Here is a 21,404-nt window from a genome sequence, read left to right on the forward strand (position 1 = left end):
TTTATTTTTACGAAATAATTGGTTAATAATTCACATTAGAAATTAATGTTATTTTTTAAAAACTATTTTTGATAGTTTTACCTCATTTACAAATGACCTGGCCAATTGTAAAAAATAATAATAATTTGAAGATCCTAATGCTCAATTTGTATGGGTTAGAGTAAAATTTTTCAGAAAGTTGTAACAACATTAAAAAAATAAACATACAAAATTACGTATTTGCTGAAAATGATTGATTTACTTACATTTCAAAACCGATAAGGGTTGCATATAAAATGTTCATCACGGTGAACAAATGGTTAGCACATATGCCAGACACTCTAAAATCAGCTTTTGACAATCTGAAACTTTTGCATCAATGCTGAGTGACAACAACAGAGGCGTAGGCGGGGCATTTGGTTCGAGTCAACACGCTGTTCTAACCACCACGGAACCACTGGAACATATTCTTCAACTTCAATTTCAAAAAGCAACAAAGAGGAGAAGCCTCTCTTTGGAAATATATGCAAGAAAAGAAAAAAACAAAATGGAAATCTCTAAACAGTGTTTTCAAATATTACGTGCACAGCAAAGTGGCAACAACTATTGCCTCCTTTCCTCAAAATTTATCATAAAAAGATAAAAGATGAGAAGGCAAAAACATGTTGAAGGACATAAACCTACAAGGTTTGAGCTAAAAAAAAAAAAAAAAAAAAAAAAAAAAAGATTCTCAGAGGCCATTCACCTCCCACAGCATAATCTCATTATGAGCCACAGAAAAGAGGAGCGTCCCCGAGGGGGAGAAACAACACGTCTGCAGAGAGTCGCTGTGCTGGAAGAAGTCCTGGAACTTGCCGCTGGTCCATTTGATCAGCTTCAACACTCGCTCTGAGAGTACAACGGGAGGTCAGACACCCAGTGAGACAGACAGTCGTGTCAAAAATGCTTGAACCTCGTGCGACTACCAGGTGACAGTTTACCTTTTGATCCCAACGCTATGAGTTGACTCTTGGAAGAGAGGCTGAAGCACGTTGCCCAGTGGGGCAGAGCAATCTTTTTGATTATCTTGTCAAATCCAAAACAAAAACCACATGAAATAATCAGTCAGCAATGCAGGCTCATAAAAGGAATACACAAATGAGACAGGTACCCTCTTCTTCGAGAGGCTGTAGAAAGTCAGCTCTTTCTCAATCCCGTAACCAGTGTAGATTACCAGACTGGGATCTGTTGGGCAGAAGGCAGCCAGGCTGGGGGGTGGGCTTTCATCCTATAATACAGTACATATATTAACATCAAACAAATTGCACATCGGGTTTACAAATGCAGTAAATGCACCAGCATGAGAAATGACAGCATTTTTGAATCAAGAAGCAGCTGTGAGTTTGGGTGAAACATACCCTCTTTGCAGTTTTAGGGTCAATATCACTATAAAGTGCCTTCGGTGTCCTCACCAGAATCACTTAGTCTTCATAAAATGCTAAAATTTAGCAGAATAATAAAACTCTGAAGTCTTACCATAAGTGGCCAAACATTTGTACACATACCATGACAATGATAAGTCTCTTGAAATGTCCTACACAATGCTCGGCGAACTACAATGTGAGTAATACGTGGTGAAATGATAACAAATCATTTCTGTTACATGGATTTACTGTTCACAACAAGTTAATTGATAAAACAGGTCATTCCATTGGGACAAGAAAACGAAACCATCGCTGTTAAAAACGTTTTTAGCAGACAACTTTCTGGATTTAAGATGTTGGGAATAAACAGATGGGACTCTACCTCTTGCCTATTGAGGTGGGGTGAACGGTTCCACTCTGACTCATACAACAAAAACAAATTCAAATGTTCTATCTTTTTTTTATGTCACGTTGCACCAAAATGAAACGGAAGGCTAATTTTTGTGTAATCCTATATGTCATGAACATATCGTGAAAACTGAATGATTGATTTTAGCAGAACGCAATTGGTGCACTCGACATTTGCAGTGACATTTTCTGGTCTTTGGCATGTACTATAAGAGTAGGACGTACCAGGCAATAGGGTGGCGCAGGAAGTGTGAGCCAGTCGAGTAAACCACACTTGCACTTGAACCAATCGGCTGCCCACACACTGACGCGCCTGTCAACGCTGGCAGCCAACCACAGCTCGTTGCCAACCAGTCCAAAGTCCTTACACTGGAGAAAAGAGCAGCAAATAGCTTTAAAAAATGTCACAAAATGTCAGGAGAAGAATTCCGGCAAACGTTTTTTTACAAGTTCAAAAAAGCATCGCAAAAACCTCTAACCTTGTGTAACTGAGCTGCTGAGAGCTGAGCTAAGGAAATGCCAGGCCGTTTTTTTTGTTTTTGTTTTGCAACAGAGGCCGAAACCTCGATAACAGCACTCGCGCTGTCGAATGAAGTACCACTTCATGAGAATTTTCCATTTTTAAAGACATGAAGGAGTTCAAGAGGGGATACTTTAATTTGCAGGAGAATTAAAAATGGAAGCATCTATCTATGTATCCGTCTGTTCGAAACAGCCCTCTCCCTAGAATCGAACCTGTTCACGAACACACTGGATGGTGGTGATGGCTGCTGCTTTGTGGTCCCTGAAAACGCGGATGGTTGATCCATCCAGGGCACGACTGACAGCTATGAGACCATTTTTCCCACCGGAGAGGATAACGTCACCTGTTTATAATTAAAGCACACTGGATTATCCCATAAATCATCTACAGTCAAAAATATCGGGACGGAAACAATTCAAGATGTATCAAGGCCTCCACCCGCTTCTCACCGTTGGCAGAGTACTGGACGGCAGTGACAGCAACGCGATGGGGATGGAGCTTCCTCTCCATTTCAGAGGTGGCGAGCCGAAAGATGCGTAGGGTGCCGTCGCTGTATCCCGCCGCCACGCGCACACGCTGCATACCCGGAGAAGGGCTCCAGCACACACAGGTACAGGACTGGAATTGAGCAAAGCGCACGAGAATTAAGTTGACCTGAGAACGAAAGCAACATTCACCAGGTCGAAAGGACCTATACTTTTCCTTTTTTTTTTTTTTTTTAAATAACGGAATATAAATACTGTACAGATTCTGCAATTGGCTACAGACACCACAAGATGGTGGAAAAGCACTACTTTTCTACTAAACAGGGCTATAGCTTAACTAAATGAAACTCCTCCCCACTTCAACATAGTTCCTTGGAACCAAGATGCCACAACACATTTTGGTGTTTTCTAAGGGGGTGCAGAAAAAAACATTCCAAAATGTGGATTAACGGATTCATTATATTTTCGTTCATTTCAATGGGGAAATATAACTTTAGTGTTTTGATACAAGCATGGTCATGGAATGAATTAAACTCGTATCTCAAGGCACCACTTGCACTCAGTATGATGCACTACAGCTCGGTAGCACAAATACACATTGTTAAATTAATAGCTCTCTGTCAGTGTCAATCCAAACTGTTTCCACGTGAATTACATTGGACGGTCCTCACCTGGTTGAGCACCTGGAACTGCACCACCAGTTCATTACTGGGGATGGACCACACCCTCAGACTGCCGTCTTCGCTGCAGGTGGCAAAGTGGGTCTCATCCGTCTGAAAGGCCAAATCATTCACCTGAAAAACAGACAGGTTGCACTGAGATGTTAATAACAATTCAGCAAGAAAAACGTATGCCGGGTTTATTCTAAAACCAGCGTTGTAAGTATAGTACTCAAAGCAGGTTTTTAATTCTAGAGTCACATTAATGACAGCCTTCCTGCCGTTCCTCTTTGATTTTTTTTTGCTACGAGGGGTCCGACACCAAGAGCAGGGGGCTGTTTTTCAGCGGTACAAATGTGTGATTGCCTTGCTCCTACTAATCATTAACTCTGCAGTCAGTCAGGTTCATATGTAGGGGTTTATTTTGGCACTCTAAGCAATGCAGCAGTTTTATTCTATTTTAATATCCATAAAAGAAGCTAATAAAGGGGGAAAGCAGTACAGTAATCCCCCACATATTCATCGTTCACTTTTCCCAAATTCACCTACCGGTATTTGCAATTTCTTTCTCTGGAACCCAAGACTCACAATTTCTGGGCTCTTTTTTATTTAGATTTTTTTTGCTATTCGCTCAGTCCCTCGCGAATAACGGGAGATTGCTGTACAGGTAGTCACATTGTTCCAGATAACTACGTGCTCAAGCGATTTACCACATCAGACGTTGTTACCTTATTCTTGTGGCCGCTGACCAGCCGGATGTTGCTGTTGTCCAACCAGTCTATGTACCACAAGGTTCCCATGGTGGTGCCCACGATGCCCATGTCCATTGTGTTGTCAAAGGCGGCGCTGACCGTGGTCCCATCCAGCATTATCTCCTGCTTCAACACCACCGATGTCCCGCTTCGGGAGGAAAAAAGACAATGAGCTCATTGTGAAAATAGAAATGACATCATTCAACAGTCCCTGGTGACTGGCTATCAAACACATAACAAATTTAAAAAAATTAAAAAAATCACCTTTTATAGACTTTTTGTACAGGATTCTTTGTATAGTTACTTATTTGGGTATGTGGGATAACTGCTCTGAACTTATTCTAAAAGAGTTTTTTATTGACCATTTGGTGAAAAACGTAAACAACATAACCTCTTTTCGATTAACAGGGTTGTATGGGGGCAGCGTTGTACCAAGCTTATGATAATGAACATTCAGATCCTTTTCTGATTGTAAATGTCTACATTTATGATCCCCCTTCAATATGACGCCATCTACTTCAATTATTATACTAATCACCATAACAACCACACGAGTGCGTACCCACCCTTCAGTCTAGATCATAATGTCTCTGTTAGAAGTATCGCGTGCAATGAAAGAAAAGGAACATTAAAACTCTTCAAACATATTCATGGCGACAGCACTCAACCTTATAATATGCGCGCCTGGATAAAGTACATTATATAAACCAAGATTTTGGTTGGGTAGGTTTTCTAACCAGAATATTTTTATGTTGAGAATCTACGCAAAAAAAAAAAAATCTAATAAATAAAATTGTTTATAAACAGTTTATAAACTCATAAAATAATAATGATATAAAATAAGAATTTGAGAAAGGGGCAAATATTTTTCAAGGCACTGTATATGTGCCTTGCGATTGGCTGGCGAGGTAAGCCTATAAATAATAGGATATGAATAATGTTCAGTAGATAAATGCTGAGGAGCTCCAAACCTGTCTTTTCTGCACGCCTTGCCCGGAGGCTTCATACGCCGCACAGCTTCTACCTCCCACAGTCGCAGCCAGTGGGTGTTGCTGCCTGTCAACAGAATGTTCCCTCGGCACAGCAGTACACCTTAAAATGAAAACACACACACACACACACAAATACCATGATAAAAAGCATCAGGCTTCTGTGTCGCTGCAGGAAAGCTACGCAAATCCATCACCCTTTTTTTTCTTCCTCCAAAGGTGGGAGACAACGGCTGCTTTTTGCGCATCGAGACCTCTGTTTCCCAATCGTTTTGAAGCCTAGGCACATATTTTACATGTCCCCAAATATTATGTATACGAAATAATGATGATCTCATCTCAATTTACGTAGTGTCAAATCTTACTGTCGCATGAATAACAAGTGGATACAGACGCTTATGTCCAGTCAGCCATTTAGTGGAAGAGCATTTAACTGTTCTGCCGGTCACTATACATCACTGGCATAGATAGATGAAAAAAGATACATTATTTATAGTACATATACATACATTACTGGGCCACTCCACTGAATCGGTGCTATTGGCGTCCCCAGGCAATAAAATGCATAAATGCATGATCCAATTAACTTTCAAATATTTGTTTTATTAAGTGACGTCTCCTGCACATTGATCTGCTTGCATATTTTATAAATACAATTTAAAAGATTAATTTGAACTACCTTGAACACTCGAAAAATAGCATTTGTTGCATGGCCCTGCTGACTAAAATTTACAATGAAAGAATAACTTATTCAAAAAATATATATATTTAAAATATTTGTGTTATGTTTATTTTAGTAAAAAAAAATAAAAAATAAAAAAATTTACACTAGCTCAGTCTTTTATCCCACTGAAAAATTCGGAATATTCCACAAGTCACATGGTCCACAGGAATTTGCACCGATTCAATTTGATGAATACGGTAATTTTCAGACCAACTGAGTAATATTGGATAATTTCCCTGTGGATAACTGATAAGCTCACACGGCCTAGTGGTTGGGAATCACTGATCTAGACAATTACGAATTTGTACCAATCTCTCCCTCATCAGCCTCCCATGTCATGAAGCAGCTCTGCGTCTTGATGTCCCAAACGCAAAGGTGACCTCTGTTGGTGGCGGTGAACAGCAAGGAGTCCGAATGGTAGCACAGAGCTGTCAGTTCCACGTCGCCCACCTCGACTGGCGCCCTCACTCTCTGGAGCTAAAAGCATGGTCAGGGATGATGTCAGGCCTTTGTATACCAGAGCACGTAATCTGTAATAGTGTGTTTGAATCTCCAAGGCATTGTTTCCTTGCTTACTTTGAGCTCACCATCTTGACCTTGGCTGTGGAAGAGCCCAAAGTAAACACCTTGGCTGCCCACGCAGGCCAGCTGAGCGGCCACAGAGGGGCTGAAGGCTGCGTCGTGGATCGGCCCCAGCACGCTCTCTTTGGAGAGCATCTGGAAGGTGGTGCTGCTCCACACAGCCACCACTGGGTCAGAGAAGTCTCCTAACAGGGTGTGGTCAACAGCCTTCCGTCATAAGAAATCGTCGGTTTGAGTTTACAGTGAACCAATGCTTACCCATCCGCATTGGGTAAAAATAAGCAAGATATTATTTTATTTAAAAAAAAAATAGTTTTACTCCTCCCACACGCTTCAAGCACACACTTATGAAACACATTGTAAATGTATTTGACCACAAAAATTGCAAGCCTAAAAAATACTGAACGGATTGTAGTGTTTGTGCCTTTAAGAGCCGGGGCCTGGTGGGGTGGGATGTGACGTCGGCGAGTCTGCACGTGAGTGTCTGGGCGTGAGCTGTGGCTGACAGCAGCTACTGCATGGTTGTGCTCATTTGTGTTTGTGGTTTACTGTTCTCCCAGCGGTCAACCCATTAAACAATCGTTATAAACCGCACATTTAAATGCTATAGCGGGGATTTCCACAACAGACGCAGATACATTCCACAAAAATCAAAGCCGGGCTACGGTAGAAAAAAACCGCAATATTGCGGGGGGAACACCGCATCGAATGTTTTTGTTGTCCGCTTCTCCCCACTAACCTATGGAGAGTAAGAAGCGATCGTCTTTGGAGAAAGCGAGACTCTGCACTGCCCCTCTGTGGTAGGAAAAGGTATTCAGACAAGCGCCGCTCTGGATGGCCCAAATGCAAATGACGCTCCTGTTGGCACTTTTGCTTGCAGCGGACGCCATCATCTGAACAAATGATAACACAAGGTTCCTGAAACAATTATCACTGCTGTTACCAGAAGTAAGTAGTTATCCATCAATTATCCATCAATTTGCATATATGTAATATGATGAGACGATTATACAGAACAATTAAATGGTTTCACAGTCATATCGGCTCTCTGATGTAAACCATAACTACAATCTGGCCCGTGACAAAAATGAGTTTGACAACCTAACAGAAACATCAGTAAAGAGAAGAATCAGTCAAATCTTTTTGACTTTCATTTGTATGTCTCTTTCTGTCTGTCTGTCTCTCCTAGTGAAATTGATTTAAAAATAGAAGCCATGCTGCGCTTTTTCTTGCCAGGTAATTGGAGAGAGAGAGAGAGAGAGAGTGCTTTCTGGGAGGCACCTACTGCACCACTCGGTGATTAGGCTTCACGGCTTAAAAACAGAAAGCAGTCCAAAATACGAGCTACGCCCCTGCTGAGAAAATTGCCGGTTGCTCCTTTGGTCCACTTTCTCTTCATTTTTTTTTTTTTTTCCCTGAGGTGACTTCTCTCTAATCTCTGCAGTATAATCACATTTCTCCACTGCCATTTTCCAGTAATAGTGGACCCTTACTGGTGCCTTCATACCCGAGAATCGTTTGAGATTGCAAGACAAGATATCTCTTCTCTGTGGCCCTGCAAGTGTCTCTGATGCCCCGAGTTGACGTTCTCTACCACCACCACACCACCGCAGGAGTATGCAAATAAACCTGCAAAATAAAAAAATACAAATTAAAAGAGCTGCAGGAAAGCACGAAACAATCTCCGGTGTCTCCTGTGAGAAGAGGAGCTAGAGTAAACTCGTCCAAATTTCTTATAATTTGTATTGAATTTAATTTACATGAATGCCTTTGTTAGTGCAGCTTACACGCTTGTTTTACTTTTTCTTATAATGCAGTAAATGAGGATAACCTTGGTCCGGGCTCCAAACCAGGTTCCCACGCCCATTGCCATTGTAACCAATTACTGTCTTCAGCATCATGCATGCTTCGCCTGGCTGCGGTGTCACAGCAGTCTGGGTAAAAGAAAATATTCGGACTGGTCAAAACAACAACAACAAAAACTAAATAAGAAATTTCTGTATGTAGGCATGAAGTTTTTACCTCATCAAGAATGGAATTCTTATAACGTGGTATGAAGTGTCTATAACAATCTGGACGCACCCGTCTCTTCCCAGTGAAATCTACAAAATGGCAAACATTACGCTGTAAATATATATCTATCTTTTATTCCTCATGAAGCAGGGAAGTTGGCGATTTACCATTGCTTTGAGGGTTGGTACTGAGTTTGATGATATCACCTAATTCTGTGATTTTTAAAAAGGATGTGGCAGGCTTGGGATGAGAGCTGGAATCTGAACCAGCGCCTGTGACTGCAACAAATGGAGGTAAGACTGCATTACCAAAGTGTCAAAGAGAAAGGATAAAGCGACAAAATGTATCCCTGTCACAGTTCTTGCCATAAGACCCAAATAGTTTAATACAGGAAATGGCTATAACTCTGTTGCTACGCAACAGGCTGCTTGAAGCTTGGTGATGCATAACCATGCAGACTTGAACTGTTTGTAGCTTAAACGTCTTCATTTGTACAAATGGAGATGCCCAAACATACATGGTTGTGGAATATGTAGTGTATTTAGTCTTCAAGTACAGACATATACCTTTAGACACCGGCATGATCTAAAGCAGGGGTTACCGCCACGGTGCCCGCGGGCACAAGGTAGCCCCCAGGGAGTACTACATGAGTAGCCTACGGGCCTGTGCTTAAAAATTAATAAATAAATACAATTTTAAAAACAAAAACAAATCCTCACTTGTGATAAGACATTGCGACTTCCTAGGAATGTTATAGAAGTGATCATTTGAAAATGTAAACGCAGAGATTTATAGAACGTGTAGCATATTGACATTACATGTATTATATATATTATATCTCCTATCTTTCATAATCAGTGTTGAAGTCCTGTGTAAAATCATACAATGATCAGTGTCGTCACATAGAGGAATATCATTCATTTTTACATCATATAATTAAATGTATTTTGAGCAAATTTGTTATGTCATAAGTGTGTATCTAAATAGTAGCCCTTTGCATTAATCAGGACCCAAAAAGTAGCTCTTGGTTCAAAAAAAGTTGGTGACTCCAGAGCTAAAGAGACCCATTATGAAAACAATGTCAACAATGACAAAATTGGCATTATGTTTACCATTTGTGTTTTTCGCTAAGGCAGTGCTACATCATACCAAGAGGTGTTTCTAATGATCTATTTTTTTTAATTACCATTCAGCTCGCCTTCGATGGCACTCAGATCCAGTGGCGGCGGAGGAGACAAGGGTAGAGGTGCCCTATCCCGAGGCATCTCAGCCACAGCTTAGCATTTGAAACGGTCAATCAGATCACGCGCGGCCGTAGTTAGAATGCTGAGGTTAAGGAGAACGCAACATTTACTGTACCTGAGGTGGGCACAGATCGCGACGGTAAACTGTGGGCAAACACAGCATCCAGGAAAAGTTAGACAGGCATTTACATTCGAAAGACAAGAATTAAGATTTCATAGTGATTGGTACCGTAACGTATGTAGCAAGTCAACCGGGTGTGCCAGGAAGTCCCAAAGGAAAATGGCATCCCCCACTGAGACCACACCATCTTGTGCAGGGGTGAAGCTCACCTGATTGATGGGCTGACTATGACCTATAAACATCTGCTCCACAAAATACATGCTTGAGTTACAATGGCACAAAACAAAAGCTTTCGTACTATAAAGCAGGGATTCCCAAGCAGGGTGCCGCAAGAAATCTGCCATTTTCACTTTCTATCTATGCAAGTGACGTAAAGCGTCAGGCAGAACAATGAAATGCGCTTTCACTAGATGTCAGAAAGGCCAGATTAACCTGCGTATCCACCATTTGCCATTTATTCAACAGTGTATCAGCTTGTATCAATTTGTGAGGAAATTGAGAGGAGATCATCCTTTTTTCAGTATACTGTATATACTTGTTTAATTGTTTTGTGTGCCGTGTGATTCTTCTCATGTAAAATATGTGGCCAATAAAGGTTGGGAAAACTGCTTTATAGACTATTACAATTTGCATGACTTTTTTTACTTGCAAATTTTCCCATAGTGGAACAAATAAAGGTTATCTTATGAAATGTCAGAACGCCTTTTCATTCAACAGTCCTTTGCATAAATCTGACTCATATTCAAATGCCAATGGGAGTAAGAACTGTGTAAGTTTATCTCGTCTTATCTTATCTAGATTAACTGGATTCAGTGAAATATGTAAATGAATTGCTTTCTGTGTACCTGTGAGTTCAAACTAAAATGCATGTTATAATCCCACACTTTGACTGCATTATGTCCCGCTGTGACCAAAAAACGGCGGTCTTGGCTCACAGCTAGAGATGAACACCAGTGTTTGTGCACCTTGGACACCTGTCACACACACACACACACAAAAAAAAAGCAATCTGAAGTAAATCGCTGCTTCGTAGGGAAAGAAAATGTCACATGACGATTTCGGGAACTAAAATAGTCAGTCACAATGTGTTACCTGCCGGAGCAGACAACCCGTCTTGGTGTTGACCCAGAGGATTTTGTTCGCAGATGTCGCGACCAACAAATGCTCAGGGGAGGCTGACGAAAAGCAGACTTTCAGCGCAGAATCCAGAAAGGTGCTCTCTGAATCCAAAATGCTCACATCGAGACGGAGCGACTGAGTGAGGAAACATGGAAACAACTGCCAATCAAAGGAAAGCTATGTCCTCACCTCTACGCACGCTTCTACTAAAAGATTTCTGCAACCTTTACGAGGCTAAGGAATATATGCCTGTGGGTTTTGTTATAGTAACTGTCTAGATGTGTTGCTCCACCGTTTGTGTTCCGATAACCATTGTTATAAGGCTTATAACACTGTGACGCCGATGCTATTCATTAGCAAGTCAATGGCGTTGTCCTATTCAATGTTAGCATTACACTAGCAGACTTTAAGGGAAAGTTGTGTGGTTTCTTTAAATAAAACGTGCAATTCTCTTTGCTAGTTTGACAGTAAACTTGAACTGAAAGCGGCATTAAACAACTTGAAGCCTCTTTTGTTGAAGAATTGTTCACTATCTGGCGAACTGCTGCTTGTTGTGAAGTGAGTTGAGTTGCGTTAGTGTAGAATTTCAGATGCACGGGTTGCAAAAAGGTACCTCCTCTAGCGACAGTGCGTCAGCAATGGTAATGGTGTACTCAGAGGGGCCGACAAAAGCCAGACAGCGGCTGTCGCTGCTCACTGTAAGAGCATCTGGAGCGCGCCCAGTGCCTCGGGCAACCACACCACCTAGACGGTCAGGTTTTCAGGGAATCAAGCAGTGAATCTGCTGTAGGAGGCATTTAATATTTCAACTGGCAGGACGAGCTCCGTATCATCAATTAACGTGATTTGCCTTTGTACATTGGCAAGTAAAAGGTGTATACGCACAGACAATTCGGATCACGTGGCTGTCATTGTCACAGGAGTTGTAGAGGGCAAGAGAGCCCTCCGAGGCGCCGCTGTACATGCAGTCTCCATCGGGGGAGAAGGCAAGACCCACCACGTCACCTCTGTGATGACTATCATATGAGGATGGAGACAATGGAGACAAAAACACAATCGCTGTTCATGTTGATAATAAAATGCAGTGAAATGAAACCAGATTGTGCCCAAAGCTGCCGTCACGTGAGGATGTGCCGCAAGACGCATGCCTTACTGTTTGTTTAAGAACAAGTCTGACTACAAACACACACAAATACAATTCAAGCTAGGGCTGGGCAATTTATCGAGTTATTTATGAATTGAAGTTTGTCAGGACGATTTGGCGAGTTCGCCCATACTTGTGCTCAGCCAAGAGCTTGCCACAGGAGATATCGAAGACTCGGACAATGCCTGAGCTGAAGCCACAAGAGAAGATCTGCTCGCTGGGATGGAAGGCCACTGAGCATGGCCTATCCTCTGACACAAAGTCATAAAGCTGTGAACAACACGGACACAACCGTGAGTCAAAAACAGTGGCGTTACTAGAATGGGCAGTTGCTTTGGAGTTGCTCTAAAAAAAAAAACAGCACTTCTTATTTGAGAGGGTTTAACGGAGGCAAACATATTATTGATTTTGATAAAATGTCAAAGATTGACCTGATGCAAGGAGTCCATCGACCAAATGCGCACAGAGCCGTCAGAAGAAGCCGTTGTGAGATGCCGGCGAATTCCATCCACACTGAAGCCTAACACAGTGCCAGTGTGCGACCTCATCAGCGTGTTGTAACCCCGGCTGCTCACATCAAGGAAACCCAGGTTACCAAAAGAAGTGGCAGCCAGGACCTGCATGCTGTCAGATGACACAGATACCAGGCTCACGGGACCCTCGTGTTCTAGAAAACAATTGGGTTGGAACGTCAACGAAAATGAACGCGAGAACGGAGAATTGGTGAGGTATCGGTCGGTACCTTTAAAATGTTTAGCATCATGATAACATCAAGTGTAAACAAAACTATAAACCCCACTACAACCTATATGCAACCGAATACACTACAAAGACAAGATATTTAATGTTCAAACTGGAAATAAATGAATGAAACTTCAACAATGAGTGTCCTCAGTTCTGAAACTTTTTGAGTGTTGTTAAAAGGAAAGGTGATGTAACACAGTGGGAAACATGCCTCTGTTCCGGCTTGTTTGCAACGTGTTGCAGGCATCAAATTCAAAATGAGTGAATATTTGAGAGAAGAGAAACAAAAAGAGCTTTATCGGTTTGAACATGAAATATCTTGTCTTTATAGTGTGGTTTGAAAATAAATACTTTAAATGCAACACACGAGCTGAATCCGTTCAGGTGATAAAAATGTTGTGAAAGTCTTAACTTCCAGCTCTTTTGGTTGTTGTCAAGTTGCGCAGTACGCGCCACTCCTCTGTGCATTCACGCATCGAAGATGACATTATGATCTGGGGACTGGCCGTGTCCTGGTTGCTCCGAATAAAGGCTACGCTGCACTGCGATGTGCCTACCGGCTTCCAGGAAGACATTGGAAAAATCCAGAGGCCACAGCCGCAGGAAGCCATCTTCGGACCCCGTGGCACAGAAGGTCGAGCACACGCTCAGGCTATTGATGGCGATACCTGGACCTGGGAAATGCACAGATTTTCCACTCACTTTCAGGATTTAAAAAAAAATAAAAAATATCCCTTTCTTCCAATTAGGGCTGGCCATTTAAGCCTTAAAATAAAACCCATTTCCAGTTTTAAATGATTTTTCGTCTTGGCTTGAAGAAAAAGCAATGATATTATTCAAAAATAGTATTATTTTCAACTTGGAAGCAATTAGCTTGGGTCAAAAGTTTCCAACATCTCAATTAATCACCACTTTTGCAATGTATAAATGACCACCATGTCTTTGGCAATGTTCAGCGCCACTGACTTTGTCATTGCCTTCCACCAGGTTTCTTTCTTGTCATGTGTAAAACAATGTGAATATGACTCCGCTCCTGTTGTGTGTTTCTCAGCAGGAACCTGCTAGTTGCTTTTTTTTTTTTTTAAATATTCAAAAGCAGGCTAAGAAAAGTTGCTAAATTGGCAACGCTGACTGTGCTTTTGTGAACTACCGCCTCTCTGTTGGCAGCCATGTTGTTAGTACAAGCAGGCGGGGCCAAACCCACCTTTGTTGAGAGTCCATTTCTCCTGCTGCTGCTGCTGCACTGGAAACAACCACCTGACATTTCTAATGACAACTCTCATGTAGTCAATCTCAAAGATGTGGCCACACCTGGTGCTAGCAAAGCTGCAGTGAGAAAGCCAAAGAGGGAGAAAAAAAAAAAAACATCCTGAAGAAATTCACACGCTTTCGGAATTAAAGGATTGCAGATTGCTTACTCACAGCAACCTATCCTCAAGATGCTGTTCGGGGGAGTCTCCTTCCTCAAAGGCCACATCAGTGAAATCCAACGGGCGATATTCACCGAGGTTGATTGGGCATGAACGCAGCGTGCCTTTGCGTGCCCGCCACAGACGAATGCTATCATGACCGCATGACACCAACCTGAAACCACATTGCGGCACACAAACACAGAGTGACCCACTGGTTTTTCATTCCCATTGATTGCCAAGTTAACGTTATTGAGAGAGCATCACTTCAGTGGTGGGTAAAGTGAAAAATCAAGAAGAACAAGAAGACAAAAGCACTTCAACTTACTCAACAGAAACTTTTAACATAAAACAATGCATACGGTGCGTACAAAAATACCAGCAGAGAAGAAGGGAGCGTACCTGGTCTCATCAAAGTTGGCAATCTTCATGGTTTTAATGTCCACGTCCACTTTTGTCTTCGCAAACATGCTCACTTCTCCGCCGTTGCCGACATTGGCTGTGTTCCACACAACCAGCAACTGTTGAACACAATAACAATCAGGCAGCTGCACCAAACAAGAAGAAATGCAATCACGGCATTGGATTTGAAATTATAAAATGCAGGTGGTGGTGCCATATTGAGCTTTTGAAATACAGTATACGTATGCAAATACAGTATATGGTGGGGTAATGAGCATCTGAGGTACTTGCCGTTTTACCGCGGCTGTCTTTCCCCACACCACAGAGAATGCTGCCGCTGTGTGAGAAGCTTTGAAAAGAAAAGTACACAATTACTGAGAGCAAAGTGCTCGCATCTACTGTGCATGTAAGGGAACGGTTTAGCAGCTGGATACCTAAGAGATGTTACTGAATGGGCATGCATCCTGAACATGGCCACACAGTTTCCTTTGAGGTAGTTCCATATTCGAACTACACAGTAATTACCAGTTTGCGCGGAGGCCAGCAATGTAGTGTTGCCATTAAAAGCCAGTGCAGACACCTGACAGACAAGACAGAAACAGTTATTTCGCAAATAAATCGGGAGCTGAGTTGAAAGCATGTTCTGGCATAACAGACACACGCTAAATAAGTGCGTCAAGATGCTATTGAAATGATCCATCCATCTACTACACCCCTTTGCGCTGGACACCCCATCTAATGGGGATATACCAAAAGTCAGCTTCCAACACATTGGAGGTCATTTTACCTTATCAGTGTGGCCAATGAAGAATCTCTGCTCATTCGAGTCTATCTTCATGGAGACAACAATAGCGTGACATGGATAGACCACAGAATCGCCGGACATGGTCCATAAGGCCTAAAATATAAAAGTACAGCAGACTGTCATAAGTCTAACTGTAAGTGTTTGTTAAGCCAGTGTGATGCATGTTTCAATATTACCCATTCTGTCTCACTAAGGGCCTTTAAAAATAAATAAATAATAATAATAATCTCTACACACAGTTAAAGGCCCAACAGCAACAATGGCAAAAAAGGAGATTGGAAAACAAGAAACAAAATACAGTACAGTATATATCTGAAGTGTGGACTAAAGAACATACAGTATAGAAACGTAAACACTTGGACAAATACATTGTACTGATATGGACCTAAATAAGCCTACACATTTGGTGGTGCCTCCTCCAAAACCAATTATTCTCCTGAGCCTGAGAATCGGGTCTGGCAAGAGCTTCTATGAGAAGAAGGAGAGAAGAAGAAAAAAAAAAAAAGGCTAAATGCAACGAGTTCTGCCTCTCCTGCATTTACTGCCTAGCATTTTATCTTACCTGCACCTCTTCAGGACTGACAGCAACCTGACAAGAAATAGAGATTAAAATACAGCCCATTATAGCAATGACATTTTTTTTGCAGCTTCACCACCTCCTCTTCTGCTTCCTCCGGGTGCTGGATGAGCCCATCCTCCTCATTCACAAACGGTGGGGGCGATTCCTGCTCAGCCACCACTTCAGGCAGCTCGGGTATACTGATCACCTGCTGCGAAAGCAGAGCGCGATGGAAGAAAAAAACATCTGTACATGGAAACGATGAAAGGGTTTGCACAAGTAGCAGTATATTTTTGTTGATAATCAATCTTACTAGTTCGGGGCTGGGGGGTTGGGGTTCTTCTATGAGGCTGGGCACATTTGCTGAAAAATATCAGATAGTCATCGACAGTGGAGGGCACATTGAAATGAAAAGAAATGCGTTCTTCTGAGTGCCTTAAGATACTCACGGGCCTCCACCTTTAAAGGTCCTTTTCGTATGATACCACTGTTTAAATCTTCTTCTAATGGAAACCTGATAGAAGAAGACGTGTGAGGGCTCACGTGGAAACAAATTAACACATTAGCTCAGGAAAGGTTGGAAAACACTGATCATTATGATAATTGGCTAGAGTTTGCTTGAATTGCTTAAATTGATCTCTTATCGTTGCTCAACGACATCAGCGTAACTTTTACACTGCCTTCAAGAGCTTGCAGATGTTTCCGGGTCATTGTTCTGTACTACAAACGGCACTGGTATTACACTTATATGCCCATAATCACAAAAACGCTCCTCTGCATTTAACCCATCACAGTTGCAAAGCACACCGCACAGCACGGGGCGAATTGTCGTGCCTTGGTTAGCAGTTTTTACACCTTTGACACCTTGCTCAATGGCACCACAGCTGTGTGTGAGAACCAGTATACAGACTTGAACCCAGCATCCGCTTTTTCCAATACAGATGCTTTGAGCAACAAGTTCTGGTGGCTTATGCAGTATCGACTTTTACAGCTCTAAGGGGGGTTATTGAACAATCTTTGCGTGAAAGAGGCTATTGATTTCATCTTAAGATATTGCCTGAGCAGTCAATATCTCATTCAAATCTCAATTAAAGTTGCTGTACGGAAAAATTGTTTGAGGTCCAAAAGTGGAGAAAAAGATGAATTCAGCCTTCGGGAGATGTCACCTGATGTAATGGTAGCACTTCTGCCAGGTGAGTCCCTTGGGCACAGGAAACGACATGTCTCTGGGCATGGGTCCAGTGCCGTCTGAAGGCAGCACGCCCATTTGCTTGGCGTCATGGTAGGAAACCTCTGCAGCCAGAGCGGATTGGACAAGGAGATGAGAGAGGTGACGACAAGCTTATGTAGACACGTGTGGAGATGCAAGGATATAGAATGAGGCTTGTGTCAAGGAAATACTAGTTCACGGGATGAAGTCAGAAAAATAATATGCCTTTGCGCTTACAAAATTGTATTTTATGTTCATTATAACCCTATATTATCTAGTTTTATTGAGAGAATAAATCACTTCTTAGAGGCATCATGATGTAGTTGTACCGCCTCCTTAAATGAGATAGAGGAATATAACATGAATATGAATATAAATTTTACTTCACCAAATGTAGGGGCGAGGGGCGGTGGTGGTGGGGGGGACAGTTAAATTAACGCAATAAATATTACAAGACTCTTGGAAATGTAAATACTCGCCCACCGCTGATCTTAAATATCATTTAATAAGATTTTAATAGAGTATATTTTTGTATGCTATGGCATTTTTAATCCCACTGTTAAGATTACAAAACCTAATTGTCCTGCCAAGAAACATCTTAATTGTCATCATTTGTCATTATTATTCTCCACATGAGCATGTTTTACTTATATTGTGAATACATCATTCGTGTAATTTCTGTGCTGGGGAGTCTCACCGGGATTAAGCATCAGGTCGCTGGTAAACATGTTTTTCACACACATGTAGGAGCACAGCTTGATGCTCTTCAGATGACTGAAGTAGAGGTGGTTGAGGTAGGTCGTAAGCGTACGCTGCAGATCCATCATCAAACAGGTCCAATGCACCTTGGGGTGTGTCAGAGGCCCGTAACCTACCCACGGGAACAAAAACTCTCAAAGCACCGTAGAAGACGACAACATTGTTGCACAGTATGATTAAGAACAGTGAGTGCATTTTACGTTGTCGTGTAGACTTGGCTGTCGTTTCACGAATACAATCAACTTCAGACCCGCACTGGAAGGGGAAGAGAAGCGACGTGGCTGTAGATTTGAACTCTTTGAACATGTTGGAGATGGAGATACGGACCACGCGGCCATCCTTTGCATCACAACAGATAAAGAGGGAGGGATTCAGCAGCCATGTCATTGATTTAATCTGATGTAATGAATGCAATTGAAGGAGTCATCGTCAATCTCAGAAATGAGGATACCGCTTTAAGAAGTAGCTGGTGAGTTTATGTGTAATGTGTGGTTCACAGTCTCCAACATCAGCAATAGTACCTCCGCAGTAACATCCAGGATCACCAAAAACGATTTTCCTGGACTAGGCTTGAAGAGGATGTATAAATATCGTCCTGTCAGACCCAGAGACTGTTGCGAGTTTTTAGGAATCTGAATGTGGCTGTCAGTAGGTACAGAACCCTTGATCCGAAACACTGAACTGTTGAGGGTCTTGTCCTAAGGTGGTTTGTGGGAAATGAAAAGACACAAAACAGACAGCTGTTGTTAGCAGTTGGGGAAACTGTTGTATGGACAACTAGCAAATCGTTTCCATTGTTTCCATCCTTTTGACCACGACATAAGTGACGTCACATTACACATACTTGAAGGTGGCAGAAGACTGGGCTTTCTCCAATGGCGCCACTAATAAATAAACACTAACATGTAATTTGACCAAGACAAGAGTGATTGTGAAAAAACAGTAAATGGCTAAAATTGTGATTTTAGCCTTCTTCCTAACCGCATTGTTAGAATGTTTGAAGTGTCAGTTGAAAAGATTGTAACATGAGGCAAATAGTTTTAAAAGACACCAATCGCAGGTAAGATGATTCAAAAATAGACAGGGTGGAAATTTAAACATAACCCCCCAGCAACCTTAAACTTCTATATACATGTAAAAATCTTATATACACATGCAAACACACACATATATATTGCCCCAAAAAAAGTCACCAAAGAACTGTCCAAAAAATAGGCCAGACATTATTTTTGTGTTTAAACGTTCAAGTGTTTAACAATGTTTAATGTTGTGTGCGTGATTCATTGCCAGCCTTCCCAGTTAACATGGGTGGATATTTGACTTCTAAAGCCGTCAATGGCAGTGAATGTGTTAAAAAATGTTTTAAATATTATTCTTTATCAATAGTAGAATATTTTGAATCAAGACAGAATTTGTGGTATCTTAACAGCACTAAATCTGGCGACGCAAACCCAAGCATAACAAAATGTTAATCATCGTTTCAGTTCAGGTCAACGGTGGTCACATTCTGCCACCCGGAAGTGTCCACTTGTCCAAGCAAGCTTTTTAACAGTGAGGTTTTGAACCATGACAGATAAAGTGCAGTTCACGTCATAACATCACAATATTTACCGTGTATAGCGACACGTCTCCTTCTTTGGATGCCTTTTGCCACTCTGACACTCGGAACTGTTTGAATATGTTGACGTAAGGATGCTGCCAATCATCTATAAACACAAATTGGCGTCATTTGAGTCAGAGTTCAAGGCGACACTTGAGAAATTGATATAACTGCAAAAAGGAACGTAGACGGCTGTCATTAAAGTGCACTCGTCGAGGTTCACCTAGCTGCCGTTGTAAGGCAACACATCAGAAATCAAGCTTGTTCTAGTGTGTAACTGGTTCACCTCAACTGTTAAATTCGTACCTTTGGCGGCCATTGACGGGGAACAATTCCAATCCACCCGTGGATCGAATCATTTACACACGTTAGCTTCGACACATCCTCCGTACTGACAGTATTGCTAAACACACAACTAAGTGACCTCTCTGTGGACAAGTGCTGTTTTTTTTTTAACTACATAAACTTTAAAAGCTGAGCTAGAAGCAGTCCAAGTTATCAGGAGTAGAAAGAGAATTACAAAGACGAACTGACAACAACCGAAACAGTTCTATCCTTCCCGCTCCATTCACCGCCGTTGCCAATGACAGCGCGGGCGTCATGACGTCATGGCGTTGGCTTATGGGTAATGTAGTTAAAAGAAAATTGTTCCGCCCCCCCTCATTGGATTCCAACTGCATGTAAAACAAAACGTTCAGGGGAACTATAACTGCATTATTACTCTTCACTGCCCAACATCTTATTGACTTGACATTTTAGCCAAAACCATAACATCAAAACATAACAACAAAAGATGAATTATAATAACAATAAAATCATTTAAAAAATACTAAGTAATATTTGATAATGGCTGTGCAACAAAGGCTCATTCCCTACTCCCGAATCACTATATAGGATTGTTTTACATAGTGGACCATTTAATTGTAATTAAAAAAAAATGAATTTAAACACTACATTAATCACATCAACGCTGCGGCATCATTACAACTTACTGTCATCAACATTAGCTGCTGGAACACCCGTTAAAAATATTGAACTCATTTATATTTTCTCCCCCTTAATTTTTCTGTATTTGTGCAATGCATCCTGACATATTTGGCTTTTCTGTTGACCTCAGTTGTGGACTACTTTTCAAGATGCATTGTGAGATCCATTGATAGCACTATTTAGGGCAGTGGTTCTCAAAGTGGTGCGAGTCCCACAAGTGGTATGCAGGCTCTCTCTAGTGGTACACAAATGAATCACTAAATTAAATGTTCAAACTATGCATGATGTTAAAGTTGCTTAGTTTTTTTTCATCCTGTACTGTACATTTTTGCTAAGTACAGTTCAGTTGTATTTAACTTTCAAGTCCAATACATTTGCATTTAATCTTTTAGAATTTAGCTGAATTTATTTAGCTCATATGGGAAATATATTTTCCTATATTGAAGCACCGTGTTGATGTTCAAACTGTGAGGCGGTAGTAGGTGTAAAACGTCTGCGAACCACTGATATACGGGAGAACCTATGCTCACTACACATTTGTACAGCACTACAAAACGGCAAACTCAGTATAAAGTGTTCCATGTAGTGGATAGGGAGTGATTCTGAACGCAGGCAATATTGTTGGAAGTCCCGGATCGGTCACCAGGCCATATCTGCCTATCTACCTTTGCCTATCCTTGCTGTAAACTGACATTTAAAACACAAGATAAACTGCCGCAATAATACATAATTGTGATGCACCCAATAATGTATGAACCGCTTCGACCAGCATTAAAATATTAAA

The 21,404-nt window shown here is 41.6% G+C and overlaps 1 protein-coding gene across 2 annotated transcripts; it reads right to left on the reverse strand.

The window, feature by feature from the left end:
• Positions 1–227: 227 nt before the first annotated feature.
• wdr90 (WD repeat domain 90) lies at positions 228–20,216 on the reverse strand. Of its 2 annotated transcripts, XM_061755580.1 has the most exons (43): positions 19,940–20,216; positions 19,645–19,739; positions 18,555–18,731; positions 18,234–18,372; positions 17,972–18,145; positions 17,231–17,357; positions 16,514–16,578; positions 16,378–16,427; positions 16,162–16,275; positions 16,068–16,094; positions 15,905–15,973; positions 15,488–15,598; positions 15,135–15,280; positions 14,992–15,049; positions 14,701–14,819; positions 14,312–14,473; positions 14,094–14,215; positions 13,447–13,563; positions 12,577–12,812; positions 12,279–12,415; positions 11,887–12,017; positions 11,615–11,745; positions 10,975–11,136; positions 10,728–10,856; positions 9,991–10,124; positions 9,877–9,905; positions 9,704–9,793; positions 8,685–8,795; positions 8,527–8,606; positions 8,336–8,438; positions 8,012–8,133; positions 7,244–7,397; positions 6,499–6,689; positions 6,231–6,399; positions 5,181–5,301; positions 4,186–4,357; positions 3,470–3,592; positions 2,763–2,931; positions 2,526–2,656; positions 2,016–2,159; positions 1,130–1,246; positions 960–1,044; positions 228–867 (listed from the first exon to the last, which is right to left on the reverse strand). In XM_061755580.1, exons 1-43 carry the CDS (start codon positions 19,950–19,952, stop codon positions 710–712), a joined length of 5,214 nt encoding a protein of 1,737 aa, XP_061611564.1. In that variant the 5' UTR covers positions 19,953–20,216; the 3' UTR covers positions 228–709. The 2 variants fall into 2 exon arrangements, with proteins under 2 accessions (XP_061611564.1, XP_061611565.1); XM_061755581.1 differs by lacking the exon at positions 15,905–15,973.
• Between the last annotated feature and the right edge of the window lie 1,188 nt (positions 20,217–21,404).

This window comes from Phyllopteryx taeniolatus, chromosome 19 (genome assembly GCF_024500385.1).
Source record: "Phyllopteryx taeniolatus isolate TA_2022b chromosome 19, UOR_Ptae_1.2, whole genome shotgun sequence".
NCBI classification, from domain to species: domain Eukaryota; kingdom Metazoa; phylum Chordata; class Actinopteri; order Syngnathiformes; family Syngnathidae; genus Phyllopteryx; species Phyllopteryx taeniolatus.

Coding starts and splice junctions, on each gene's coding strand:
- wdr90 (XM_061755580.1), bottom strand. Junction 16,428..16,513: donor ACCTTTAAAGGTGGAGGCCC/GTGAGTATCTTA, acceptor GATATTTTTCAG/CAAATGTGCCCAGCCTCATA. Junction 12,813..13,446: donor CAATGTCTTCCTGGAAGCCG/GTAGGCACATCG, acceptor ATTGTTTTCTAG/AACACGAGGGTCCCGTGAGC.